Here is a 10,017-nt window from a genome sequence, read left to right on the forward strand (position 1 = left end):
CAACCGGTATTGGTTTGTTTGTTACCGTAAATTCACGGCTCGACAAAAGAAACCGAAAGATTAAGTACCAGGCTGAGAAAAAAATCTGTACGTAGGGAGTCGATTTGCTCAACTAAAAAGAAAACACCCTTGAATGCATTACCCCAGCATGACCACAGTCCAATGGCTGAAACAAGTAAAAGATAAAAGATATATAATGAACTCTTCCGTCGGTTTCGACGTATGAGGATCCAAAACCTAATCTTTGTCAGTCATAATGCTTATGTCGAATGTGACATTTAAGTCCCGCCACCGATTTGCAAAAAAGCCTACAGATCCTGCAAGTATGAGGATTACAGATCAGTACAAGTGGTATATTTGCAGCCGCTTTTCTCCTTTGCTTTGCACCCCGAAGCCTGTTAATGCTAGTTGCAATAAAGATTCTAATACCATTTTGACATAGCGATCTCCATTTTGTTCGTTCAAAGGCTGTTCGCTCAAAGGTGTTATGAGCTACCTTCATTGCTAAGAGGTTATTCTTCAGCTTGTTATTATATCTGAGTCATGGTCGACCAACATTTCTGTGCCTACTTTCAAGCTGGCTGTACATAAGGATTTTGTGTATTCTTTTGTCACTCATCCTGGCGACATGGCCAGCCCGGCGCAATTGCGATTGCATAAGGAAGCTCTTGATTCCACCAATCTTACACTTGCTAAACAGGTTGGTATTGAAACTCAGTCTTTTAGTGAATAACCGCCATACAAGGGAGTAGTAAGAATGGCAACTTTCTAGACCTGTAGTTTGGTGTCAAGTCTGATGCCCCTTTCATTCCAGAGGCAATGACGGAGTTTGCCAAATGCGTTGGTTGCCTTTGCAAGACTGTTGACGATTTCATCATCAAGAGAAGCGCTCAAATTCACTTTACTACCAAAATTTAAGCTTTTCCCATCAACCTGTATAGGAGTGTCAGGAAAATTATGAACCGGTGGCCTCTGCTTGACACCTCGAATTTGTTTAAGAGTAGGGCAAAGTTGGTGGATTACTTCCGTCTTCTTTATACTGATGGTCAAAACAAAGGCTTTACATGCAGCAAAAAACCGGTTTAGAAGTTCCTGAGCTTCCACTAAGGAAGTCACTACTAGTGCAGCGTCATCTGCAAAAAGTAAACCACGAATGATACTGGTGCGTAGCAGTGTTCTGGCTTTGAAACACTGATGATCGAAAAGTCCACCACTTGTTCGAAACTGGAATTCGATACCACTTTGTATGTCACCAAAAGCATACCTCAGCGTCACTGAAAAGAGTGCAAACAAAACGGGAGCGATAACATAACCTTGCTTTGTGCCATTTGTAACGTCGAAGGAAGCTGAAGATTCTCCACCGGACACGACAGCATCCTTCATTCCCACATGAAAGGAGACGATAACATTCAACATCCTATGAGGTATATCAAGCTTTTTCAGAATTTTCCATAGTGCTTGTTGGTTAACAGTGTCGAAGGCCTTTGTAAGGTCATCGAATATCAAGAACAACTCTTGATTTTTCTCACGTACCTTCTCCATGACTTCTCGGGGGGGGGGGGGAGATCACGTCGATAGTGCCACGACCAGAGCGAAATTCACACTGTAATTCTGGGTAGATATAATTTACAACGTGTTTGATGATCCTGTCAAGCATGAGTCGAGCAAGAATCTTACCAGCGATAGACAGAAGCGATATTCCACGATGATTATCACAGACACTTCTGTTTCTTTTGTTCTTATACAGATGTTGGATTGGGGCAGCCTTGAAGTCCTGTGGTACATGGCCTACCATCCAAATATCTATGAAGAGGTCATGCAGTTTCTTTAAAAGCTTCTGTTCACCATGCTTGTAGATTTCAGGAGGGACAGCATCCCTGCCAAGTGCTTTACTAGAAGAGATCTGTTTAACAGAGTTTATCACTTCCAAGGAAAGTTGGCTCCAGAGACAATTTCACTATTTCAGTTTGCTGTGGAATAGACATTATAACGTCATCATTAGTGACTGAGGTGGAGTTCAACATGTCTTCGAAGTGATCTTTCCATCGTTTCAAGATGTCAGATTTGTCAGTCAGGAATGTCTCTCTATTCGATGAAAAAATAGGAGTAACACCGCGCTCTTGAGGACCATACACTTTCTTGAGGCCATCATAAAAGGCTTTAGAATCCTTTCTGTCTGCAGTTTCTTAGAGTTCAGTAGCCTTGGAAGACTACTATGACTCCTTCATCTGTCTCTGAGCATGCTGGATCTGGCCTCTGCATTTCTTGTAGGCATTCTCTTTTTTGAATGAGCTCTTATCATTTATCCCTGTTTTGTGAGAGTTGTGCATTTTATCTGTCAGCTGTTGGACATTCATCTTGTTATCGTTGAGCCAATCTTGATGTTTACGAATAGCAAATCTAAGAACCTCTACAGATGCAGAGTGCGTTGCATCACGCAGATCCTTCCAAGATGATTCTATGTCATCAGTAATATAAACAGTGCTGAGTGCAGCGTTCAACTTGATAGAGGGCTCAGCCTGCTTTTCAGTAATTTTCAAAGGTAGTACATTAATGCGCTTAGGCACTGATGACTTTTGTAGTTTTGTGTTTCAGTCTTGTGTTTCAGAGAATGGTCAGAGAGATAGCAGGTGTTATGAAAGGAACGTGTAATGTTAAAGATCCAAATATCTCGTTTCTTAATGATAGCATTGTTTATGAGATGCCAATCCTTGAAAAAAGGTATTTGTGATGCTTAGACTGAATTCCCTGCAGATGGAGAGAACACGCAGACCGCTGGAGTTCATTCGACCTACACATTGTCGACCAAGTACACCCTCCCATGCCTGATAGTCAGTACCAACACGAGCGTTGAAGTCGCCCATAAGGATAAGTTTATCCCTATGGTGACAACTGGAGATGACATCACGGAGTTGGTTGTAAAATTCATCCTTTTCCTGCTCGTTGCTGGCCATGGTTGTGGCATAGCAACTGACAAACGTAGAACGAGTGTTGTGATGAAGTTCCAACGTTAGTGTTATGATGCGATCAGAAATACCTTTGGGTAGAGACAGACGGGATTTAGTTATACCCGTCTTGATGGCAAAACCAACACCAAAGTGGCGTGGCTCGTCTTCTACACCAGAAAAATATGTATCCACCTTTACTTTCTTCTAACTTTGATGATCCCGCAAGACGAGTTTCACTAAGTTCAGGTATGTCAATGTTGTATTTCTTTAGTTCAAGGGCAACCAGTGTTGTTCGTTCTGGTGCTGAGCGACTGTCTTGGAGAGTGCGCACATTCCAAGAACCAAGGTTAATATTCTTAGATTTCTTCGTGCTTTGACTGCGTTTCTGAATAACCAGATAGCTGAAGCGGGGAAGCGGGTTGCCAAGTTAAAGGTGAGTAAGCAATGTTTGGGGCTCCTTTTCTCGCCCCTCCCCTTGTTGGAGAAAGTAGTGCTGTGGCTAAATAGACCTTCTTTGTCACTACTGAAGGACATGGACAGCACAACTTCTGTGCTGGAACGGCCATCACCCAATGGTCGCCGACTGTGTCGAGGTTCAGCAAGAGACTTCCAGTAATATCCTTTATCTGTCCCTGCCACCTTCACTCTCTCGCTAGAGGATTTTTGTTTTCGCAAGCTGAAGCTGTACCGTTTTGTATGAATAAATGTAAGTTGTTAGAAAACCCACACATACGATTTGATTTGAGTGTTGAAGGCTTGTGTAGAACCAGCCACACATTTTGGAAGTGAAGATAGCAAGAATATGGTGCACATATGAGCCACAATACCAAGAATAACACACCTCAGGCTTTTTCTTCAGAAGTTTTCATCTCCTAGACAAACTGCTATAAACAAACTGGAGGGCCGAGTCTACCTTATAAGTCAGAGTTTGCTAATAGTATAGCCCTGTTAAGGAGAGCCTCAACAACGAAAGACCTGGCTTTATGTCAGAGTCACCCTCTCCTAGATGGGATGCCTTCACCGCGGTTAATGAGCTCCATCTGCCCACTAAAATAAGAAATTAAATACATCAAATTTAGAATACAAGATACGATCAAACAGTATGTATGTATGTATATATATATATATATATATATATATATATGTATATATATATATATACACACATATTGTTGGATGGCCGTTGACTACTCATGAGTTCCTCCGCCCTTTATGATAGGTTTAATTTTTATTTTTTGTCCTGCAGGATGTCCAACAATCACTCTCCTCATCAAGCAAGCTTGGTGGAGTTGCCAGTTTAGTCGCCCACAACCCGACCATGCATCACATTGTACTGGGTTACACACATACATATATATATATATATATATATATATATATATATATATATATATATATATATGTATGTATGCATGTGTGTGTGTGTGTGTGTGTGTGTGTGTGTGTGTGTGTGTGTGTGTGTGTGTGTGTGTGTATATAATCGGATTGTTAAAAAGTTTAACATGCTTATTGCAGTGAGCATTCAGCATTATTGTTTTATAACGTTTGTGATCTAAATTCTTGGAAGCCTTACATACAAAATTGATTTGTTTGCGCTCTTCAAGGAACTCTTTCTTTTTTCGATGTTATAACGGACAATTAATAAAGTTGATATATTTTATTGTTGCAGGCAGGTCTTTACGTTCTGAGTTCAAATTCAGGTCAACTTAGCCTTTCATCCTTTCGGGGTCGATAAAACAAGTACCAGTTGAGCACTGGGGTCGAGGTAATCGACTTACCCTTTCTCCAAAATTGCTGGCCTTGTGCTAAAATTTAAAATCAATATATTTGGTTGTTGCAAGCAGGTCTTTTGGTAGAATATTTCTTTTATGATAATTGATTCTTTTACTTTTTTACCGACCTCAGAAGGGTGAAAGGCAAAGCTGACCTCGGCGGGATTTGGACACAGAACATAGATTCGGACCATATACCACAAGACATTTTAATTTTATGCCTCATTCTTCCTGATCTTTAACTTCTTTATATGATCTGGGATTATTCTATTAGGTTTTTGAGTTTCTTCCAAACACTAACCCCACTCGTTTCCGAAAAAAATAAACCCTGTTTCTTTGGAACCAACACGTTCTGTTTCAGAAAGGTCTAGTGATTATATAACAAAAAATAAATATAAATATCTAAAGTAAAGTTTTACTTTACTTTCACCTATTCGAATAGATTTATGATGAAAGACAACTCAATTATGACCACCCTGCCTTTTCCCGACATATTCTATCTAGAATTACATTATCCAAATGTGTTTTCCCTTATTCAAAGGCGACAGGGTGTGATTAAAGGAAGATTTTCAGGAATTCTATGATGAATCGTTTACATGATACATACAAGTAAAAGTATTCCTTATATCTATTCAAAACTTGTTGTTTTTCTTCTGTATTTGTTTTCGTAGATAAATCAACGTCTTAGTTGAGTTTTTGTCATCACTTCTCTATTGCTAGTCGTGTGCTTGCTAAGTTATTTTTAAACTAAACGTACACAAACAGCATGACAGCTTGAATAGTGTTCGGTACATTCAATCTATTTAATGTATTTTGTTTGCTTTTGGCGTTTTTATTTTCATTATTTAGGAATGAGTTTCTGTTTCAGAAAATTTGTATATTTAAACAATTAGCACCGGTCGTCTCCAAACAAATATCCTGTTTAGAATTTACGTAACAACATTTACAGAATATCCTTTTTAGCACCGCCACCATTCGCCTAAAGCATTCAGTTAGCCAACTATATGTCACTTTGCCAAGCCTGTCAAGCAGTGAACAGTATTAACATAAAAGTTGTAACGTCCTGAGTGGATCACAACACAGATCTATTCTTTCACTTTCTACTTCAGTCACTGTTTCCCACACCTCTTGAAACCATTCTTAGAAATGAATTGTCACTTGTATACTTCCGCAGCTTTTTATTACTTCCAATCCTAAATGAGTCACCAAGAAATCACGTTTCAAAGCAGAACTCCTCAACCGTTTTTGCTTTTTGCATCCACTTCGATCTTTTTACTACATACATGCACACATACATAATAGATAGATAGATAGATACACACATACATACATACATACATACATACATACATACATACATACATACATACATACAATATTCATTTCAACAAGGTATATGACTAAAAGAACTGGAGCAGGACTATGCAGACATGTCCTGCAAAAGCAATATGAAATAGTCGGCGACATAATGGATACAGTTCTACCAAAAATGTCAAACAGGAAACTCCCGGGCCCATACCTCATAACAGGTTACTGACTGAAGAATTTACCTTTTATTTTCGGCGAGATCTCATGCGGTTGTGTCAAGGGCACACGAGAACTGCACCAATAGTTATCAACTGCAGCTAATCTCTATATTCTTCCTCGCTCACTCCATCGAGAAGGAATCGGGCCGTCACCGAGCGGTGGTTCATTATCTGGTGCGAAGCGCGCAGTGCATGTCGAGCGCCTCTGCGGGCGCCGACGCAGCCGATGCGCGACCTTTCGCCCGTCTAGAAAAACAGCCAACAACTGATGAAGGGTCGTTCTTTATGCTGTTTGATTTGTTTTCCATGTGTGTCTTTCGTTGTTCGAAAGAATAGTCCATGCTCCATGTACGCGTGCTTCGTATTTTTTGTTGTACACGTTTCGTGACGTCCTGTGCCCACATATGCACATATATATATATATATATATATATATATATATATATATATATATATATATATATATAAATACATTGTACATTTAAACACATATAAATGCAGTAGACATTTAAACACATAAGAGGTATCCGTCATAGGAATCCTGACGGATACCTCTTATGTGCTTAAATGTACACTGTATTTATATGAATAATATATAGTCTATTGACTAATTTTTCTACACGCTAGGCCACTGGTAGTAAAACTTTCTAAAATCTTTATTACCCTGATATTACTAAATATATATATATATATATATATATATATATATATATATATATATATATATATATATATATATATATATATACGTGTAGATGTAAGTATGTATATATGCATATATATATTATTTATATTATTATATGATTGAACGCCACGCATCCTCTTCCAAGTAAGTTTTATATATATATATATATATATATATATATATATATATTTCAAAATGGAAGTCTTTTAAGTTTCGAGCCTACACACACACACACACACACACACACACACACACACACACACACACATACACACATACACACACACACACGCACACACACACACACACACACACATCTATATAAAGTTTTAATTGAAAAACTTTAATGCAAGTAGTTTTAGTTGTTACTTTACATCCCAGTCTGAAATCGATGACCCCCCCCCCCCTCCCCCATCAAAATATTTTCGCGTCCCACTCTAAGGAACATCGCCCTAAAACAGCTGCTCAACACAAATCCACTTAAAATTTCATGAAACTAATTTTATCAACATAATCGCAACCGAAGACCTATTGAAAAAACAACACGTATTCTTTAGAAATCTGTAAAACTATGCCCTCTTATGTTAATTCCCTCTCTCTCTCTCCCCTTGTCTTCTTCTGTCTGTCTGTTTGTCAATATCTTTTTCTTTCATTCAGTCTCTCCCACTCCCACCACTTTATAAGCTGTACAACGTGACTGGAAAAACCAGCCAGCTGACCTTTACGCTGATTATTATTAGAGTCAAGGTGTTAAGGCGGCGATCTGGCAGAATTGTTAGCATACAGGGCGAAATGCTTAGCGGTATTTCGTCTGTCTTACGTTCTGAGTTCGAATTCCGACAAGGTCAACTTTACCTTTCATCCTTTCGGGTCGATGTAATCGACTATCTCTCGCCCCGCAAATTTCGGACCTTGTGCCTATAGTAGAAAGGATTATTAGAATTAAGGCGTTAAGGCAGTGAGCTGGCAGAATCGTTAGCACGCTGGACGAAATGCTTAGCGGTATTTCGCCCGTCGCTACGTTTTGAGTTCATGTTCTGCCGAGGTCTGCTTTGCCTTTCATTCTTTTGGGGTCGATAAATTAAGTACCAGTTAAGTTCTGGGGTCGATATAATCGACTAGACCCCTCCCCCAACATTTCAGGCCTTGTACCTGTAATAGAAAGCATTAATGTATAGAATTAAGGCACTGAGCTGAGTCTCATGAGCACGTCTGACAAAATGCTTAGCGGCATTTTGTCCGTCTCTACGTTTTCAGTTCAAATTCCGGCGTGAACAACTTTGTCTTTCATCTTTTCGGATGACGATTAAATATGTACCAGTTGAGTACTGCGGTCAATATAATCGTCTTACCTCCTCACCGAACTTGCTAGTCATGTGCCAAAATGTACTACGAGGTCTGATCAATAAGTATCCGGACTGTTGCTATAATAACAAAGCTAAAGCACGCAGAGTAAAGCCGCTTAACAAAGGTTGACCTTGGACTCTGCTGTGCATGCGCACTAAGTTTTAACGTTCTAGCTCAGTGGTTCCCAAACTTTTTAGAGACGCGACCTACTATTTATGACACCAGTTTATGGCGACCCACTTAACTCTTATGGGTAAAAACATTAATGAAAGAAACAAATTTTTATAACTGTTTCAACGTCTCCATACCCTATAGGCAGGTATTAACTCTAATACAAAGCCTCGAAGCAGTAACTGTTATCGGCTCGATCAGTGTTGTACTGCGCCTAGTTAAAGTTCTCTATAAATAGGTAAAAACAGACTTTTCCTTTTTACGATTATGTACGAATAAATAACTTGAGAAAATGACCACCTCTGATTTGTTAAGTTCGTGAAAAAAGCCTACTGCTTGATAAAACAACCAGTCTGATATTGAAAACATGAGTCTTGAACTATCTCGCCAGGTTACAGGAAGTGTATGAGCCTCACACAATTACTTTCACATAACCGAGACAAAAAAAAGCAAAAGTCAAAACAACACACACACACACACGCACACACACACACACGCACACGCACACGCACGCACGCACGCATGCACACGCACACACACACACACACACACACACACACACACACACACACACACACACACACACACACATATATACACACGCACACACAATGCGAGTGAATGGACAAACAAAAGGAAAGGGCACTCAACACATTTAGTAGGAGTTACATGTATTATTTAAAACAGTTTGATTCGGTTCTGTTCGACTTCAAGTTTTGCAGGCTCCTCAAGGGAGCCCGACTTCTTCAAGCTTTAGACTACCTGAAAGAGTCAGTTTAATATATATATAAATACAGTGGTGGACTGGCCAGGTTGCCAGCTTTCCCGATGGCAAGTGGGCCCCTGTGCCATTAGAATTCATATGTGGGGGCCCATGTTAGTATCTAAGGGGGCCCATCTCCTCAAGTTTGAGAATTTTTTATTCACTCCTGGAAGAATGCATGAATTATTTCAGCCTGGCTGTGTTTGTAGACAGTTGAAGAGAATACTTTTAACAAAAAAATAATTAAATGGTAGCACTGTGGTTGCGGGTAGGCCCCTTTAGACTCTTGGCAACCAATATTTTTAGACCCAGCCCGCCACTGTATATATATATATATGTGTGTGTGTGTGTGTGTGTGTGTGTGTGTGTGTGTGTGTGTGTGTGTGTGTGTGTGTGTGTGTGTGTGTGTGTGTGTGTGTGTATAAATGACATCACTAAACTTTCCTCCCACCAAGAAATCCTCTACATTGGTATTGGGGTTGTATAGAAGTGTATAAATGCATAAGAGAGAATGAGTGTATAGAAGGAGTGACTGTGTGGTAAGTAGCTTGCTTACCAACCACATGGTTCTGGATTCAGTCCCACTGCGTGGCACCTTGGGCAAGTATCTTCTACTATAGCCTCGGGCCGACCAAAGCCTTGTGAGTGGATTTGGTAGCCGGAAACTGAAAGAAGCCCGTCGTATATATGTATATATATATATATATATATATATATATATATATATATATATATATATATATATATATATATATATATGTATGTGTGTGTATATATTTGTGTGTCTGTGTTTGTCCCCCCAGCT

General features: G+C 39.4%; 1 protein-coding gene across 1 annotated transcript; it reads right to left on the bottom strand.

Annotated features, from left to right (window-relative positions):
- Positions 1-768: 768 nt before the first annotated feature.
- On the bottom strand, positions 769-1,542 carry LOC149133081 (uncharacterized). The gene has a single exon (XM_089361282.1). The coding sequence runs from the start codon at positions 1,540-1,542 to the stop codon at positions 769-771; it is 774 nt and encodes a 257-aa protein (XP_089217408.1).
- Between the last annotated feature and the right edge of the window lie 8,475 nt (positions 1,543-10,017).

Source organism: Octopus bimaculoides, chromosome 12, assembly GCF_046866305.1.
Source record: "Octopus bimaculoides isolate indiv1 chromosome 12, ASM4686630v1, whole genome shotgun sequence".
NCBI classification, from domain to species: Eukaryota; Metazoa; Mollusca; class Cephalopoda; order Octopoda; family Octopodidae; genus Octopus; species Octopus bimaculoides.